Raw genomic sequence first — 20,741 nt, 5'->3', positions numbered from 1 at the left:
GGATCACAGATGATAACACGAGCAAAGCCGCGTTTTGCGATATTCCGATTCGCAAAAGTTAAATTTTAATTTCGGATATTTTTTTAAATCTAATATTTATAATTATCTTTCGGCAAACACCGATATAAAAAATTGTTTGAAATATTAATAAATAATGATATGTTAAAAATATAATATTTTAAAACATGTTTACAAAAGCTTTTTCTATGGATACTTCGTTCATTACTTGATAAATATTGAACCTTGCGTAGCATGTTAAATCGTTTTAGATGAACTCTGAGCAACTTAACGCTCCACAAAATTCGTTTACTTTTCGGTAAGTACCGAGATCCTTGAGATGGACACATCGCGAATGAAAAGTTCGGCCAAGAAGCGGCCCTCTTTCGTCCGCCGAATATTATCTCGGCGACAGCGCGGGCGATTCGTTTGCCCGGCGGTAAATCCGCGAATTAAAGAACTTATTCCATTTGGGCAGCCAAAGGGGTGTGAACGCTTTCGCGTTCGTATTATCTCCCGGCCCGGCCGTCGCAGAGACGGGGAGACGGGGGAGGGCAAAAAGGGAAAGAGAGCGTAACCGGCAGGAAGGCGAGGACGAAGGACGAGGGCTGGGAATGACCTGGCGAAAGGCGCGAGAGGAGGAAAGAGATAGCCCAGGCGAGAGGGAGAGAAAGAGGAGCTGTGTGTGCGCGAGAGAGTGAGAAAGAGAGAGAGAGAAGACACGTTTAGACGTTCGTTCCGCTGGTAACAAAGATAACTCTATGCAATAAAAATGATTCAAAGTTTCCCGCGGCGGATGGCGGTTCCGATGGCGGAGCGGTTGACAATGGCGCGTCTTTGTCTCCGTCCCATGCCGCACCACCATCCCCCGAACCGCCGCCACTTTTGCCGCGACCGCCTCCCTCGTCCGTATCCTGCGACACCTATCTTCCGGTTTAAAGTCCCGGCGTGCGCGCCAGAGAGGAACCTCGCTAACTTTTATTATTTACGACCGATATTTCAGCCAGGCCCGAGCGCGTAGCGCCCGGTAGCGCGAGCGAGCGCAAAGTAGCCGCCTACCCCCGCGACGCGACGTCACGTTTATTAACCGTAATCGACGCCTCCGCGGAATCGCTGAGAAAAGATTAGACTGATTAGAGGATCGTCCGATCTGTCATACATCCCGCGTATCAGCTCGTTAGAATCATGAAATTATCGCAGTTTTATATTAATATATATACGCGTCTTACCAGCCTTTTCCGCGTCATTTAATTCGCAAGTGTATCACGATAAATGTGGAGAGAACAACGTCGAGATAAGAATTTCAAGATGATTCCTGATGTCGATCGACGACGTTTAAATCGCGACATATCGCCGTGAAGATAAAACGTTGAAATGTTAGGTCGCGTTATTAAAGCGACAGCTGAGTGAAATTAACCGAAGCGAGGTCTTATCGAATCAACGGATGAACGGGCGACGATCGGGACGGAGAGACCCGTCGGACCCTCCGTCCGCACTTACTCTCTCGCCGCCCTCTCGTGGGCACCTTTTATCTATACCTATATGCATATACATACGCGACCCTCTCCCCGATGAAGGGTCTGAATTTGCATTTTATTCGCAGCCGTGGAACCGCGGGTCCGTCCGTGCGGGTAACGCTCCTCCGCGGCGCGGACATTTATTTTAATTAAATTACTCCGGAGCGTCGAACAACCCATTTCCTATAAATTATCCCCTCGCCGCTCTTTTGCGTTCGCGCGCCGAGGCATTAACGTGCCCGCTGATCCCGCGGTGCCATTGAAATGAAATAAAAGCACCAGCGGCCACACAGCGAGAGCGAAATGTACCGCTTGACCAATTCTCACCGCGATTCCGCCGCTTCTCTTTCATTTAGCGCAATCATTTCCCGCAAGTGCGCCGGTACCCTTAAGTTTCCAAATGCTTCAGGGAAACAAATTTTCGTCGCGCCTTTTCGTATTTCTTTTTCCATTTTTTTTTCGGTCGCAGATATATACTTCTGTTATCTGATATATACCTAATTAAACTGTCGTGGCGTATTAAAAAAATTAAAAAGAATCATAGGTGCATTCAAAATCTAGCTTTCTTTTTAAGAAAATAAAATCCAAAATGTTAATTTCTCTTCTAATTATTTGATCATGATTTTATAATGCATTTACCAAAAAATACTTATCGTGTTTTGTATCAGATACATAAATATCAATTTTTGTAGATTAATATGTAACTTTGTAAAATTTGTATTTATATGTATATATGTATAATATATAAAAAGTTTTACATATTCTACTATTCCATAGCTTACACAGAGAAAAATAATCATTCTACAGCCAAAGAAAGCACTTACTTATTTTATTTTATTTCTTTTAAGTAAGTTTTCTTACAACAAAGAATATTTTCTTACTAATAGTTTTCAAATATCTTGACACAAGTCTTTGAAAAGCCAGAATATTGTTTTGAGTAAATATAATACAATGACTTTATGGTAGATTTGCGGATTAAGTATTTGATAAGGTTATATATCCGCAAATCTACTATAAAGTCATTGTATTACATTTACTCAAAACAATATTCCGGCTTTTCCAAGACTTATGTCAAGATATTTGAAAACTACTAGTAATAAAATATTCTTTGTTGTAAGAAAACTTACTTAAAAGAAATAAAATAAAATAAGTAAGTGCTTTCCTTGGCTGTAGAATGATTATTTTCATATATGTATAAACAAATTGCAGTCATTTTACTTCGCTACAATTAATAAAAAAAAAAACAGTATTCCTTACACTTTATGGAGCAACAGATATAGTTCGTGGCAATCAACGAATCTTACGTACTCTTTAATTATCTCATCACATCATTGTTTTGTTCAGTCCTTAAATAAACGTTACATAACACGAATAGCACCAGATCGATACGTCTTATATAATTCCGTAATACAATTCATCATTCGCAGTGACGATTTCAATTCAATACACTTTCCTATTCAATTTGTCAAATATCGACGAATGTCTCGTCGCGAATAACGACATTCCCGCGTCCGGAGGCAGCTGATATGCCATCCCGAGATTCCAGGACGCAACACACACGGCACACGGCGAAGCGGCGCCGGGCGCACGCGTTAGCAGCCGACGCGGCCGGCGCGTCGTCGAGGTTAGGTTTGGTCGCGCGACGCAACGCGCAAATTCGACGACGCCGCTCTCGGCTATCTACATCCGATCGAGAAAGATTCCTCCGACGATCGATTCGCGGGCGTGAAATATGCGCACACAACGGCACACTCTCTTACCTGATAAGGGATGTCCTCGCCGAGCTTGCCGCGGGTCGCCGCGACGTTGAGCGTGAGCACGCAACACCTGTCGGCGTTCCACACGTACAGCACGTTGTCGCGAATCTCGAGGATGTTCCGCGTCTCCTTGGCGCCGCTCGACAGGCTCACCTTGATATCCTTGAACAGGCCCTTCTCGTTCAGGCGCAACAAGTCCGTGCACGACGACATTCTTCGTTCGAGCGCGTAGCTGGACCGCGACGGCACCGAGGCGCGAGGTTATGGCGGTAAACGCGCGCGCTTCGGAACACCAACGACGTTGAACTCCGTCGAAGCCGCGCCGCCACACGGCTGCCGCTGCTGCCGCTTACGCGGCGAACTTCGGGCCGTACTTGTTTTTCGAAACGACCGTTGATCGCGAGGCGGCGTGAGGCGGCGCGACGTCCCGGCCACCGACGGCGTCCGATCCGGCAAACGTTCTCTCACCGCGAGGTTTTTTATTTGAACGGCGGCGACGCAATTTCGCGCAATTCTTCGCAAATGTCGAACAGAATCGTCGATCGCGAGCACCGTCGTGCCGTCGTGGTGCTAGCAAGCGCGGCCGCCGCGCGAGACGGTTATCGATCCGTGACTCGGCCGGTTTAACCGCGAGATTTTCGATTCGGAATTCGGAACGCGGTCGCGAGTGATTTCGCGTACGGGCAGTCTCGGGTCAAAATGGAGTTGAGAGCTGAGCTCCGTTGGACTGTGAGATCGAGACGACGCCGGTAAGCGATTGTCCTTATGCCAATTATTCTCAACTTATTGCCAGCATATATCAGTCGCATTTTCATTGTTCGAAAGTAATGTATCGCTGATGGCTAGCGTTTATTTGTTACGAAAACGTAACGGAACGGATGTCGGTTTTACTAAAGTGAAAAGATCAGACGTTAATCGCGACAAATATTTAATGCGTTCGTTACAACAGTCGTCGGCGGCCGACATCGTTGATCAATTACACGTCTGTTTGTCTATCAATTATGTATTATAACTCGCCACTAATATTTTTACTTATTATGATATTTTGTATTATTACAAATTAATAATTTATTATTCTCGTAATAAAAAATTAATTAAAATACGCTTGAATATATTAACGCGCTTGTATATAAATATTAGATGAGCGAAATAAATTTATTTCGATTTTTAATGTCGCAGCGCACGCATTTATAGAAGATCGAGAGAAAAAAAAAGCAAATCATAATTTTTGCTTCCAGGCCCCGGAGGGATTCGAACCCTCGATCTCCTGTTTACTAGACAGGCGCTTTAACCAACTAAGCCACGGCGCCGTTGGAGAAAGGTGAGTGATCTACACTTTATCAGAGTATCTGGGAAATTTCGACGTACTCTGCACTTTTGTTTTCAAATTGAATCGTAATTTCTGTGACACTTAAATTACTTCCGTTTGTTGTATGCGTTGAATATTTTTCGCGTTATACATGCCGCGATTTCTGTCGAAAGAAGTTATCGTTTATATAATGTGACAAATATAAAAAGATAATATATATGATTGCAAAAGTAATACACGTTTGCAAGTAACGGTTAAGTTATATTATCTTTTATTAAATAATATCAACGAATGATATGTAAAGTAAATCGTATAAAATAGATAGAATACAATTTATCAAGTGGCCAATCTAACTTTCGAATTCTTTAAGTATGAATTGTGCTTTTAAGTACAAATTCTAAAACGATTTTGTTATAAACTCTTTTAAATTTCGGTTAATCTATAACAATTTTATTATGTAACGACAAACTTTGATACGTAGCAAGTTAGATTTCTTATTCATCAATTTTTTTATTAATTAAAATCCATGTTTTCGAATAAATTGAGTCAAAAATATGCAAGATTCGTTTTTAATAATTATTACTTGTATATGATAAAATGTTATTTATATATAGAATTTATATGCAAAATATAACGCCCCCGGGTGGGCTCGAACCACCAACCTTTCGGTTAACAGCCGAACGCGCTAGCCGATTGCGCCACGGAGGCTGATGCTCCGTACGTCTTTAGTAAATGATAAGGTACTTCTCTCTCTCATCCTCTCCACGTAATTTAAATTTTTTTTTAAGTTATATATCTAACGTTCTTTTTACTACAAGTATGTACCGCGTATATATTATTTTATACACGAATTATTCTATATAATAGTAATATTTGAAAAATCGAAGTCAATCGAGGTAATTTGAAGACTGTTGTACATGTGCATAGCAAAATAGTGTTTGTTGATAAGCCTAACGATGGACATAAAATAATTACAACTAGATTCGCAATCATTAGAGAAAAAGGTTAAAAGTATTCCGTTTGACCTCGTTTATTATCTCTTTGTGCAGAAAAAAAGAAACGGGAGTAAATATGTCGGTGAGATCTGCAAATTGTTCGGTGCATGCGAAGTAATTTGCAATTCATTTTCCGATAACGGCCGACGATGAATTGCGCGCTAGGCTCTCCGTTTCTGGGATACCACTACCAATAAAACGCACGTTCGCATCTACAGACCCGCGGTGGCGTGCTACGATACAAATCGAACAGATGTGTCGACGCAAGAAAGCGGCGGCCGCGATGAAATATCGCTTCGCGTTGGAATAAATTCGTTATAGTCGTGGGTTATGCGCGCGGCGATAATACGAGCGTATATATAACAAGGGAAATAGTCCGGCACAGTCGCATCGAAACCATATACGGTTAATTAAATGGGGTCGGCTCATTAGTAACTGTCTATATGCAAGGCGATGGGCGAGACGCGATTGGAGGGTGGTCCCAAGGTGATTTATCCGTCACGATGGATCGCAGATGTTCGACTGGTACGCGACGCGGGTCATCACAATACCGTAATTAGGATGATAGCGCGTCTATATGTATATATGCAGAACGAAAACGCATGCCCCCGTTCAGGTGCATAATATGTAGGTTATAGAAAATTATTGCTACAATAACGCGCTATGTCTTAAATTGAACTGTGGTAAGAATCTGAAGTATATTAATCTAAAAAATAAACAGAAGCTAAATTCAATTATTTTTCGAACGAACAACACAATCATATTCAATCTACTTTTTAAAATATCCTTTTTGAATAAGGAAACATAAAGTATTCGTGTCATATTCGTTCTAAGACCAGTTGTTGACGAAATAACTCGATACTTGAGTAATTTGTCTATAAATCGGTGTACATCATCGTCGCAAGACTCGCTCTTAAAGATCTCCGCCGGAAGGAGACCTTATGGTTCGGTCATGGTGACACTAACGGTCTGTTTAAATTGTGTGTTTAATTACACAAGTAAGACAGTCGCCGCGAAATTTATCGGTCAATGTTACCGTCCCCTTCGTTCCTAATCTACGTAGCAGATATCCACACTAAACAGAGGAGAACATATCCTTTGCCTGCAATAAGACGCTTCTCATTGCTTTTTAGTGTCTCTCTCTTCCCAGAGAAGCAATTAGATTTATCAAGCGTGGACGCATATAATTTACTGATGTTATTACGGTAGTTATGGCCAATGTAATGCTAAATATGACTTGTAACGCGTTGCACGTAATTTATGATTATTACGTACAAGAGTATGCATTTTTTCAAGTTATTAACTATAAGAGCAATTACACATATCTTATCTAACTTGCACTTGTAAAGATTCTAAAGAAATTAACAGCAGTATTCGATCTTGGGTGGCGAATATAGTGCAGTTATGTAACATAATTATTGTTTCAAAAAGAATTTCTTTTCTGTATTTATATATTGTTACATATTCTCTTTTATACCTCTTCGCGAGAGGCACGCAATTTTCTCTGCAGCTGCATATCTTTGAAGCTCTTTTTAATTATCGAAGAATTCTTGTTGCACAAGATTGAGTACTTGTATATATCTACGGTTAGAGAATACATGGATCTCGTTTCTTATTGGATAGGAATTTATGGCCATAAATCTAACTGGTTCCCGTCGAGAGGTTGAGCTTCCTCCTGGAAGTTTACAATCCCTCGTTCTCTCTATCCTGTAACCAACATCCGCTCCGTCTCTCTTGTTCGCGTTTTCCACCCCTTCCCGCCACGGAAAGCACGGTACTTTACAGGCCGTGGTGGGTGTCTATGATGAAAGTGTGCACGTTCTAGGATATACCGAACTTGTAACGATGTAACGGGTGAGCATTGCACTGAAATCATGATGAATTCATTTAGAGTGCGAATTAACGTCCGGTCGGAGGGGGTAAGTTTCGCTAAATGCCCGGAAGAGAGAACGCACGCGAAACCGGTGATCATAAATATTTCATTATGGTAAACCAAAGTTGAGATTTAGCAAATTTGTTTGCTCAAGAAATCAACAGCATTTGTTAACCGTCTCAGCTATAACGTGCCGATTTATTATGTGTCGATTATACATTCTTTGTATTATAATTATATTTATTAACACATTCTTATGTTCCATTTTCCGTTTTATTTGATGTAATTTATCTCTTTAATATTTCGAGGGGAATAATAATCTAGAAAATTTTTAGAATATAATATATTAATTTTATAAGATAATAAAGATGTTAATTGCATTTTGATTAAAAGTAATTTGACGATGAAAATATTTTGTATTCTTGTGTCTTACAAAAATGTAATATTTTATAAAATTGTTTTATAAGGTTGTAAGATTTATTTGTGTATATATTTCAAAAAATTAATTCGCGTTCAGAAAGCATAATGATGAGGGAAGATTGTTAAACGTATCGATAGTCTTTACATAAGAACTGTTATTGTTTTCGGTCTTACAAGTATGACGTTTCTCCGCGCCATTCTTGTGGCTCGTTTTTCTCGTTCAATCAACTAATGGCCTGCAGAATGAAGAGTACGACAGAACAGATCACGAACACCCGGTAGACAATACGTCTTGGCACTCGTAGGTCATTGTGGCGTTGAAAGGGAGTAACTTATAGGGGCATTGGGAATTACCAGTTTATTATTAGGGAGATAGCATAGAGGGCCAAGATCAGGGGTTGCTGTTAATTCTCCTAACACTTGGCTCCCCGGAGAGAACACGCTGCCTTAAGACTTCCTCCTTCTCGACCCATCCCACTGTACGGCCGACATCTTGAATCGCTGCCGTGTTAATTAGTACGACTTTAAACGCGCCCGCATGCGGTAGCAATCGGGATTCCCTGAAATGGTTTCGGCGCTACCCTCTGGAAGATGTTAAGATTGATATGCAATCTTAGGGTAAAAAAATCACAATTTATTTGTGTGATTGCGACACTTCTGCAAAATTCAATTTCCAACATGATTGTTACGTGTCATAATGTGATTTGTTCTTCAATTATACAGATGACAAAATTTGATTCAATACTTCTTTTTCTTTAAGTTATTTCTTAAATAAAGCATTAAAAATTTGATGGAAGATATAAGTTATACCGTGATTAAAAGTATTTTTCTAAATTTTTATTGTAGCAAATTACATTGTATGGAGGGAAACCAACATTGATAGTGATTTTTGAAAAAACACATAACTGCCTCTGTCGACATTTTTGATGAAAATTTAAAAATTTATGACGATAAAAAGTTTTTGTGAAGATATATACAAAATCATCTTTAGCCAAGTTAATTATTCAGCGTTTCGTACGTGCCTCGTTTCTCTGTATATGAGAGGAGAAGATAAAATATCTTTCGCCACCCTCTTTAATCCGGATACGAAGGTGAAACATTTTCGGAGGCTCTGAAAGACGAGTCGGCAAGGCTTTGACGTATGGAAGATGTCAGTTGCGGGCTGGCACGGTGGTGTCGTCGATTCGTCTTCCCTTTAGCCGCCACCTTTCGCGAATCCTTTCTGTTCCGCTATCCTTTACGTTATATAAATGGTGCCCGCGTCTGGTAGCCGCTGGCAAAATTTCGTCGGCCTCACCACAGATTGCTCTATTTTCGGAGCTCTTCGATTTATCAATTGGTTTCTTCGGGTTTCTCCAGAGATTGGATCCAGAGATCTTCTAAATTTACTCGACATACTAATGGCTAGCCGAATAAAGATAAAATGTCGGTGTGTGATCGCGCCTTTTTCGATATACGATTACTATACTGATGTAGGTTTCGCTTTTCTTACCATGAATTTTTTTGTGTCAATAAATCCAGAAAAAGTGCAGGGAAGGGAATTCTAACAAATAATATTTAGTAAATAGCATGCGTTTAAAAGGTGGAAAATATTTAGCTAGTAAAATTTCAAAGTAATTAATACTCTATCGACTTCGCCTTTATTAAAAGCGATCTTTGATATGTTTATGCCAATAAAAAAATCTATTTTTTATAGTTTTAAAGAAGAAACGATATATTGATTGACATAACAAATGGCTATGTTGTAATGTGAATATAAGAACGATCGAAATCGCGGCGTGTATAAACGTTTATAGGTTTTCACGTGCCGAAAAGCTGTCGAGGGGCAATTCTTAGTTCTCCTCGGAAGGCCGTAACGAGGTCGACCGGGCTAACTATGCCAATAAATCAACGGCCTTAATGAAAATGTAGCGCTATCCGTTGCAAGAGCGCTGAACGAGCGGTCCTACCTCCCCGTTCGCCGTTTAAATGAAATGAAAAGAACGTGCAGCACTGGAAAATGCCCTCCTAAAAATATCAAGATAAGAGCGAGTCGGCGATGAGGAGCCCTGTCCGGAATGAGGGATAGGGGCAGCTCGTTTCGTAGGAGAGAAAAACGCGCATAATTACGAAAACGTGGTATTTCTACGAAAACGCCGGGCAAACGTGCATCCCGTTGATAATCTATGCTGTAATGTTATTAAAATTTGAACCGGTACGGCAAGCATCTGATCTCAGTATTTCAATTTGTAATATTACCAACATTAGGTATGCATAATTGCGGAAAGAAAGTTATGAATCAATATTTTATTATTTGTCAATGACAATATATAAAATAGATTTTTTTTAGTTTTAAAGTAAACGATAAAGCAACCAAATTCTTTTCTTATTTTTTCAAGCTGTTAGAATCAAGCGGGTGAAAAATATAAGCAATTATTATACTTTACAAAATTGCCGGTATTTTTAGGTGTTGCAGATGTTCGTGTATTGAATTAATTTAGCATTCATACGTGATATTGTTATTTCTACAGACGAGAAAGGGGTACCGTAAGAATGGAAAGCATTCTTTTTCCGTTGTTGAAGATATAAAACATGACGTAGCATATGTTGCTCTATACGCAGTGGTCACATACGTGTACAACATGTATAATGTCGCGTACGTGTGCCTGCTATAATTACGACGGTCGCGAGCATACCCAAAACAAGTTTGTAATCGTGAAAGATGAGCGAAGACGACCCTCGCGGCCATACGCGGCAAAAGAGGCGAGCCCGATAATATATGTACAATATTTTTAATTGTTGACGTTAAAATGTGCTCCCTTGCTTTTTTTCTCGTTAACGTGACGTGGGAGGGTCCGAAAACTGGCTCGCGTCACGTTTTCGGCCGAGCCCTCCGAGTTATTTATTTCACGCTTAAAGAATCACCCGCCGTCCATACATACTACCGTTGAGCACCGTCACATGTAGACGACTTTGGACAGACTGTCTTCTGCAAGCGCGGGAAAAAAATATCTGACGCGAAAGCGAAAGATCCGAGGAAAATAATAGTGATAATTTAACAATGACGCGAGTTTCACGTAGTAACATTAGTATTGTTAGTTTTGTATCAAAAATAGCAATTTATCATATACGAGGATATAAGATAACATAAATAAAAGATCAGTCCTCTTCTTTATACGAATACGAATTGTTAAATAACTCGAATCTTGTCATTTATAATTTACTCATATCTTATATTAATTAGTATGTTTATTTTGATAGTCACTATTGTAGACAAATAGCGACCGATTGTGTCGGAAAAGGCAATCGCGCGCGTGTTTTGTGAAGAAATCATATTCCACCGTAGTTTGATTACTATACGTGGGGAAGATTCAACTTTGCCGTTCAAAAATTATGTACCCCTCGAACATCGTTCTGTACGATTACGCGAGATACGATCGAAAGAAACGAAATCGGAGGAGGCCATTGTCGAGGCGTATTCATATTTGGCTCCTACATTTTGCATGCGATTCGTACACAATGCGGTCCATCGGAAGCTGTCGTCTACTACTTCCGCTATCTGACTGCGGCACGTCTGCCTGCCTGTTTCCCCCTTCATTCTGTCCCGATGAAATTCCGACGTATCCGCATATATTTATTTCGGTCGTATGGAAAAATGTGAGAGCGTTTTTCGGTGAGTTCCTCCGCGTTTAACATTCGTTCGGAAAAGTAACTCGGAAAATAGTATCAGTTTCATTTGCAAGGAATAAACATTAATTTATCGCGTTTTATTTTTTTTTTCAATTATTGCGAAATTTGTATCACAATAAGCGTATTAGAAATTCGCGACGTACATACCAGTTATTCGTATTATACGATTGCATTAATAGAATTATTATAGAATTATTGATGCACGAGCAGTTGTTAATTTATTCTTGTTAAATAAAAGCGAGTTAAAAATTAATTTTGGCAAGGCATTTACTGATTACAAAAAAGTAATATACTTAAGTATCGTGAAACTAATAAACTGATTGAGAAAAAGATTCCGACGTGCGTGAAATCCCGTCGATCACACGTCGTCACGATGCAAACGACGTATCTAGGACATCTTTATTAGGCACGTGTGGTTTAGAAATGTTTTTAGCCTAATTACGAGGCGATCCTGATTAAATATATTCCAGTAGATTTTTGCCCACTCTCTCTCTCTCCTTCCCATTCTCTTCTCTCCGCTATCTCATACGCACACAGTTGTCACGTAATGGAATATATTCGTTACCGCGATATGATAACGGGCCGTCGTAAGTCAGAGAGTCATATTACCTCGGAGATCCTAGTCGCCAAGTATAGCGTGATTTTTCAATTTATTAAAGTCGACGCGCACGCTTGTAGAACTCCCGCGACGAACAACGTAGATAAGGGGAAAATTTATGGTCCACCTATTGGAAATGCGACGAGCGCTCTCGCTAATGAATCGAATTCAGATAGTCGAGGATGAAGAACTGCGCGCGTGCATAAATCAAGAACAAAGCACAGCAATAACCGGCTAATGGTGGCCGGAAGTGCGTCCGTTCCGCAGAGCTTATCGCAGTCCGATCTCATTAAACGCGAGTGCTCTCGCAAGTTTGTCGATGCGATCAATTCGCTTCGTATCAATTGTCGCCGACGCCTTGGCGAATTCGAGCTTAATTACTTTATTGCGAATGTGTCGCCGGGGAACAACCCGAGTTAGGGTGCGCGTGAACTATTCTCAGTAATGCGATTGCGATACTCATTTATCGTGCTTGATCGGAATGAGCACTTCTTTCGCGAGCTAACGTTTAAATATACTAACGTTCATAATGCTGCAAATAAAATTCATGATATTAAATTATGTAGGATTAAACCATTGAAGAACTTTAATATAAAAGATCGAATTATTACTAAGAATTAACATTTTTGTGTTGAGTTTACCGCTTGTGCTCTCTACTCATTGTAGATTTTTCCACAGACACGTTGTCGCGCATTATACGCAGTGAACCATGTACACGCTCGTAACTACGGTGTTTTATTCGCAGAATGTAAGAATGCCTTTTGTCACCGCCGAAGTGCCATGTATATATGCGCACATGGATGTATACGGGAATGACAAACGATCATGAGGGGTCGATCGGGTATTGGCATGCCATGTACGTGCGGGGTTATATAAATGAATCGCGTCCCCGGGGCCGTATCTTACGGGAATACGAAACATTAATGGACAGATGCGTTTTTGCCGACGGAAATGAATGGCCCATGGCTGCGTGTCGATTTATCCTCGACGAACGATTCTGTCGTGGAGGACACGTCGAAGGTATACGCCGCGGAACCATTACGACGGAAACATTTCGATTATTATTTCTTCTTTTTTCTTTTTTGTGAAAAATGTTTCCGTAATTGCGCGCCCATTGTTCGGACACTATTCCATTAAAAAATAAATTAATGTGATTAATATGGAGCAAAAATAATTTATCAAGTTGCGAACGTACGTTTTATGCGGAATGGCGCCGATGATTTATGATTTGATTTTAGACTTTTTGAGATTCTTCCTCTTAAAAAAACGAAAATCTTTTTTATTCTTTCGTGATATTTACAGAAAAACAAGCATCTGCGAAATTATTCAAAGTTATTCGCGAACCATATGTGAAGCAGGCATTTTTTAAAACTTTCTTGCGTCTGACGTGTTGGAAATAACAAAAAAAAAATACGCGCGGTACTTTTCGCTGAGGGAACATTCTTTGTAGCTCAAAGGTTTTGTTGAAATAGTCCGCAACAATGCGTCGCGCACACTTCAAATTGCCAGCATACCCGAGAAAAAAAGAATGTCTACGCTATATATATGAGATGGGGAACGGGTAGTCCTACGGTTTAGCGGGGTAAAGTACCTCGGCGTGTAACGAGGGGCTGGATATTTGCATAATGATTGCAATTATTATTGCCTTACCGCGCGTAATCTATAATGCACTTCAAACGATAACCGCCAATGCATCGGGGACACGAGAAAGGCCCGTTAACATTCCCGGAGCGAAAGTGCTGGTGCAATGGTGGCCCTTCACCCATTAGCGAGTGTCGACCAGACACCAACACATTGCCAGGTATCGACATCGTTGTGTATCCGCGGTTATGGTAGATTAGCCGTCCTTAATGTCGTTCTTGTCGCGGTCCGACGACAGTCGTGATTTAAACCGCGAAGATCTCGCGGCAAAGTGACAAATATGTCATTTTATTTTTAGGACTGTGCAGCCATTTTAGATTCCTAATGGCAATCGAGCGAATTTCAATTTTTATATAGTCATTTGCACTTGTATCTCGTAGTTCGTTATGAGAGAATAGTCCTAATTAATATAATATTTCTGCCGTTTTGAAATAGTAACTCTTCAATTTTTGACAGTATCAAATGACAATCGTAATATAGTATGATTTAGTTACTATATTGCAATTTACTATTTTTTAATTATAATTATTGTATTATTATAAATATTATTGATCGTAGTCGAATTGATATAAGATAGTAGAATTGCTATAATCTTTAATATATAAATACTGTAGATTTGAAACAAAATTCTAAAGAGGAATATTTTCGACATTTTTATTTCAAATGGGTAAAATTACAAAATAATTATTATTTTCTAAGTATACTGAAGTTAGCGTGATACGTGTTTCTATTACGGATACTTCTCCTAAAATTCATGAATTGTCATATTTCGCTAATTGCGTGACCATGTTAATCTTGATTTCTTTTGCATATAACGAAACGCATGGCAATATCTTTAATATATTCATAAGAAATTAATCCAACATTTGCGCAACGCAAGCATCATCCCCGAGTCGGTAGGGTAGATACCCCTGTAAGTGATAAGGGGTCGCTAGTCGACCGTCTTCTTATCGACTGGAAGCTCCATGCAAAACGGCTCCCTGACTCCCCGATAGAAAGGGGTAGCTGCGAATTGCCGCCGTCGATTTGAACAACCCCAATTGGTTAATTTGGAGGGTCGAAAGATTCGCCTTCGGACGAACATTATTCGTGTGATTTCCACCAATTTCGGATAAATGGCCAACTCTGTAATTGCATAAGTTATGATTGCATCGTGGACGTATATTGAACTGCTTTAAGGAATCGATTCTTGGATTCCGTTCATGCGTGACTGCTTGCCAATAAATCGCTTTCAACGAAAGGGAGAACGTTATTGTACCTCGTTTCGCGTTTCTGCAATGCGAGGAAAAGCAGGAACATTCAATATTGAATTTTACACGTGCTGCCGAACGTAATTTAAAATCGGATTACTATTTTATTATTTTTTTTAATAATGTCTGTTAAGTATCATGATATTTGTTGAATTTATTTTATATTTCAACTACAAATTGAAGAAGCTAAATTTACACGTTTTTTATTCGCAATATTTGTTCTCGTTTTTTGACTTTTTTGTATTAAAAATGAAATATACATTCTTTAATCAGATAAGTTAAGATAAAAGAAATTATTATATATTTATGTATACTGTTATTGTATACATATTCTTTCTGTAATATCAAACTCGATTTAAATGTTATATCTAGATCGTTTTGTTAATGAGAAATACGTGCTTGTCTTGATTTTGTTACGCTTTTTCTACGACACTGAGAGTACTCATTATTCTTTTTCTGCACCCTCTGAATTGATTTCATTTTTTAAATACACATATCTTTGTTCGCCCACGATTACATCGCGAATTGGCGTGGAAACGGATCCTTTTCACAAATCTCCGGTGATATAAACCGGTGTTCCGATACGTACGCGTATACGCGTTCCTTTTGTTATGGAATCCCTGTGTGAATTATGATCGTCCAATAGAGGGAACCCCCGCGAACGGTATATTGGATTCGCGATACGCATTTCGCGTGCCTCATGATACTCAAATTTCAGCCGGTAAATCACGGCTGCCTAGATCGGTGCAACTTCGAGAGGGTCGAAAGGAACTTGCGATTTCTCGGATCAAATGCGCGAACGCAGAATCGTCGTTCTGCTTTAAATAATTGGTTACGTAGTTAACGATGAGTTTAGTTCACCATTACTTTTGTCGAGATGTTTTCAAATAAATAAAAATTTTAGGAATTGTATACTATCCAAATAGGAAAAAGAAATGTTTCGTTTATTATCATCTCTATATGTTTAGCAAACGGTAGGGCATCGAACGGCTTTTTCGGGCGGAATTCGTGACGTGTTTTGTCGCGTTGTAAAATATTGACGCGCGCACTACATTCACTGTAGATATTTCACATGGCGCAACGTTCTTCACTGAGACAGAAGGAAATCGAGTTTTATATTTTATCAGGCGATCTCTTTGAATTTTCTCTGATGTAGCTTTTGTTGATACAAATAATAAAACATTTTATTCTTGGCCAGTATTTATTAATATATATAATTGTGTTTTTATAATTTAATTTCTACGAAACTTATCTTCTATTCTAGTATATTAATGTCAAGAAAATAATGCGTCTCGACCTATTTGAATAGGATGACTCGTGAAACTTTTACATATAGCTTATTTCTAATAATACAAAATGATTATCTTCTACAATATACGTGTGTCAGTTTCTAATTTATCAATTAATAAATCCGATTTCAAATTGTGAATTAAAGAAAAGAAATGTGTATTCAAAACAGCTCCCCTAAAAGATGTAAGAGTTTCATTCAAGTTACAAATGCACAAACACATGTATTCACGAATTCTTTCGTATTGAGGGTGCATCGACGTCGGCCATCATCCGGCCCATCGTATCGGTCGCGCACCCCTCAATAACCTCGATACAAAATTCTTTTCACATTGCCCTCAATAGCTAGAGGTATAGGAAATATATGAAAGGCTCTCCGTCCGGTTTAACCGGCGCAATGTTGGCCGAGGCTTTTTCTCCCAAACACACGAGTGCCGTTTGCGAGGGACCTATAAGCTCGGACCCCCTCCCCGTAATGAAACATAAATTATTCAATTGAAATCAGCTGCGGACTACCGAGCGTCGGCGTCTACCACGACGCCGGGACTTTCCGGTCAAAAGCGGCGCTTTAAACCGAAACCCTCGATGCTTTCCGCGAGGAAGGCGATGAAAGCGAAGCGGCTACGGCAGACCTTTGCTTTTTTTTTGTACGTGCGTGTTTTGAACGATTTTATTTATTTTTTTTTCGGAACTGAATATCGTCTGGGGTGCACGCGCACCTTCAGTTTTTCCTCGAGCAAGCAATTGGAAAATTTCGGCTCTCCGTTTTACGATGAATTCTCGTTATTGAATCGAGCAGAGAGAACGTCGGCTATGTTTTATTTAAAGAGTAGATTTCGAAGGGTTGATAATAAATTATATATCGCTGCGCGAATAAAAATCGTAGCGTATTGCAGAGACAATACTCGATTACGACAAATTATTGGTTGTACAATTCTAAACGAAGAATGATGATAATAATCATCTCTTCCCGCTAAAAACGTTTAATGCAGTTTTATATTAAAGAATACGTTCGAGGGATGTAACGAAGCGATTCTATCTTCAAAGAAATAGCTCCTTGGGGAAAGAAATTTTAATAACATGTTTCTATCACGTTTGTAAAATATATTTTATTTCGCGTAAGGCATCGGAAACACAGGGCGATACGCATCGCGAGAGTCCCCGAGGACCTCTCCCGATTCCACTTCCGGAACGGGCACGCGCTTTAAAACTGAATGCGCGACTCAATTCCGGGCGTGTCGACACGCGCGTCGACGTCGACGGGGAATAGAAGACGTTTAGGTGAGGCCGTCAAATAAAATACACTCCGTCCCATGTGAAGGGAGTGACGTGAAACTGTCGCGATCCTTCCGCGGAGACCGCGTGCTGTGCGTATGTACATGCACGTTCTGCAAACGCACACGCACCTCGCGTCAGGAATCGAGGCTAACATGGTCACGCAATTAGCGAAATATGACAATGAATATTTCCTGGGGAAGTATCCGTAATGGAGACACGTATCACGCTAACACCCGCGTACACAGGAAATGATAATCATTTTATGATTTTAGGGGACTCAACGTTTTTTTTTTTACGCTGTATCATACATGCTAGAAAATATTTTTTTTCTCCTTCGCGTTTGTGCAAACAACACATTAGATGTATGTTGTGTAACAAGAAATTTAACATGTGTAGGATGTAATTGAGGATGCGTGGAGGACATCTTGGAATTCTCCAAGATTGCGATTTGCTACGTTGATTCAAGTTGCGAACTCCCACGAGTCCTGGCAGCCTAATTAAGCGTCTATATACGACGAAAGACGGGTTAGAACAACGTTCATTGCGAATCAATGTTTTGTTTGGCGGAGGACATTGTGTATGTTGTTTGATAGAGGAAACATCTGAGAACGCGTGACGTTTCTCGCCACGCAGAATTAATTTCGCGCGAACAAAACACATGAATCGGAGACAATTTTTTCGCGTTAATTTTAGGTGCAAATAATCGCCTTCTGCAAAATATCTCGTGTAATATCTGTTTAATATAACGTCATCTTTCTCATTGAAAACTACTTTCAGTTATTTCGTACTAACAGGAAAAGGCAAAAATTTTTTGTGTACTGCTTAAGTTATATGAAAATTCTCAAGATATTTTGCTTTCTTTATGTCTTGTCAAATTTTAGCCGCGTTTTTTTACATATAACACTCATCGATTATATAATAATTATTACTTAACAGGCATTATATTCTAACTTTATTAGTTATATTCTACTTATTCCCACTCCCGTTTCATAATTGCTGCGCGAGCGTGTCGATTCATTGTAAAGCTCGATGCGGCTCATCGCCGGAGAACGAAAGAGCGAGCAATGCTGTTCCGGTCAGCGCTGGGAAGGCGCGTATAGATTTTTATGCAAATTCTATTGATATCCGATCGTGGCCGACGATAGCGCACGGAACATGCACGTCCCGCGATGGTGGCGGTTAGTCAGAAAATAGCCCTACCTAGCTGCGTCCGTTCAGCTGCAACCACCGCGATTGTTCGTTGCTGTTCGAGAAAACGGTCGTGATTCGTCGGGGAGCCCCTTTACGTCTCGCGATCCAACTCTAACGAGGGCGAGCGTAGGGTGAATCGCGATTAACGCTGTTCTTAACTCCCTGCCAACCCCCCGGACGAGACACACAGCAGCAACCCCGAGGCACGTTAACTCCGCGGCCTTTTATCAAATGTATGTGTTTTAGAAATTACACGTGCCGCCGGATTTATCGAGCGTAATGCGACTGGAATAAATGGAAATTAAAAAGCGCGGTCGCATAAAACGAGGCTCTCGCGGTGTAAAGAGCGGAGCCCAAAGGGGAAGTCACGAGTTAAGAGGGCGAGCAATTCTGCAAATATGTTTAAAAACCGATGGTCTCTCGTGCATGTTTACACTAACATACGTAAATTGGACGTCTCGTTGCTCGGTGAACGTGCGTGCAATGAGAGGTGCGTGACCTGAGGTACACGATTACCGGTTGGCGCGAAACTCGGACCGATTTGAAATATAACCTACTCGTTATTAATAAAATTTGCATTTACAAGGGCGAAAAGGTGTCACAGCACGCCACGCGGGAACGGCAGAACACCTTTCCTATCTTTAATGAGGTTTCCTTGATGCGAAATTAATGATCTGTCATTCTCTTTAAAGGATTGACCCGAGACTCAAGTATGTCTACCTTATTGTCTAATTAAAAATAAATTTAAAAAATACGTTATTGGTTAATTACATAATAATCACTATATTTTACACTTAATCTGGATTTTGTTCTCTAAATTCTCTGCAGTTATCTTTCTCCAGAACACGTTTATTCCTTAAATCACTTAACTTTATTTGCAGAGTAATAAGAGCCTATCTATTACTGACAGATTTAGTATATCAAGTCTTATCCGCGGCAGCAATCGATCCTGTGTTTTTAAATAAATCCAGCAGTGGATCCACGGACACGTTCGTTTAGCGCTGAGCCTCGGCGAGTTCGTGGGGTTTGATTACTTGTTATCGAGGTAACTCAACCGTCGTCTGGCATCTGATAAAGGCCCGCGAGTAATTATTAATCATAGACCGGGCAGTATAACGATCCATCCGAGTCTTATCTCGGTGTCGAGTGATGTATGTACGTGGCCGAGGTCTACGCCGTAGCGCGAGGGCAAGCGGGGGTTGTGCAACGTCTAGAAGGGCGATGGTGGTGGTAGTGGTGGTGATGGTGGTGGTGCCGGCGATGATGGTGGTGTTGTTGCTTGGTGGGTTACTTGCTCGCTCGCTTAGCTCCCGGCTAAACGGGGGGTTGCAATACTTCACCAAGATAACAACTAATAATCGATAGTAGCATTGCATTGCCAGGTACGCAGCCAGGTACACGTACGTAAGTAAGTACGGTCTCGAAAAGTCCCTTATTCCCCCCCCCACCCTTTCTACGTTCTTAACTCACTCCCCCGTCTTGCCTCCCGCCGCCGCGCCGCGTCATTCGAATCGGTAGTCTCGCCTTTTAACCACCCATAACCACCCAACGGCGGCATGCAAGACGCTCGTAGGTCAAAGGTTGCGCACTCTGAATACTCTGTGAATTATCGTGAGCTTAACTGTTACCTCGTCTCTGGCCGAATGAACAGTTCGAATACGACGTATCTTTCGCGGGAATGCAATTTTCGTGGGAATGAGAGGGAGAATGTAATTTTCCCCTGTAATGTGTGTATCGTACGTAGAGTAAAATACTTGCTAAGTCAACACGCTATATACGTATATGAACTTCTTCGAAGATGTATCACGTTAATCTAAATATCAGATCGAGTATTAATAGGCATCTTTATAAAAATAACAAATGGGAACAAACTATAATTACTCGGTACGCATCAGCATGTAGAATACTTTGTTACTTATTGTTAGATGATACGAGCAAGAGAAAGCAATTGATATGATT

General features: G+C 40.4%; 2 protein-coding genes and 2 non-coding genes across 4 annotated transcripts in view; 1 reads left to right on the top strand and 3 right to left on the bottom strand.

Moving 5' to 3' along the window:
- Positions 1-3,657, bottom strand: part of Mbo (nuclear pore complex protein Nup88) — a 64,659-nt gene extending 61,002 nt beyond the window's left edge. Inside the window, exon 1 of the mRNA XM_071776917.1 lies at positions 3,275-3,657. Within this exon, the coding sequence (XP_071633018.1) occupies positions 3,275-3,484 (210 nt within the window). The 5' untranslated portion in view covers positions 3,485-3,657. The remainder of the gene's footprint in view (positions 1-3,274) is intronic.
- A 222-nt stretch (positions 3,658-3,879) lies between these two features.
- The window catches only part of LOC139812236 (uncharacterized), a 535,555-nt gene continuing 518,693 nt past the window's right edge, over positions 3,880-20,741 (top strand). Inside the window, exons 1-2 of the mRNA XM_071776921.1 lie at positions 3,880-4,020; positions 4,510-4,592. The gene's annotated coding sequence lies outside the window, so the exon portion shown is untranslated. The remainder of the gene's footprint in view (positions 4,021-4,509; positions 4,593-20,741) is intronic.
- Trnat-agu (transfer RNA threonine (anticodon AGU)) lies at positions 4,508-4,581 on the bottom strand. Its single transcript has one exon. It is a non-coding gene; the product is annotated as a tRNA-Thr (tRNA).
- Trnan-guu (transfer RNA asparagine (anticodon GUU)) lies at positions 5,215-5,288 on the bottom strand. The gene has a single exon. It is a non-coding gene; the product is annotated as a tRNA-Asn (tRNA).

The sequence above is a fragment of the Temnothorax longispinosus genome, chromosome 4, assembly GCF_030848805.1.
Source record: "Temnothorax longispinosus isolate EJ_2023e chromosome 4, Tlon_JGU_v1, whole genome shotgun sequence".
Lineage (NCBI taxonomy): Eukaryota > Metazoa > Arthropoda > Insecta > Hymenoptera > Formicidae > Temnothorax > Temnothorax longispinosus.
This window is presented reverse-complemented; position numbering and strand designations above follow the sequence as displayed.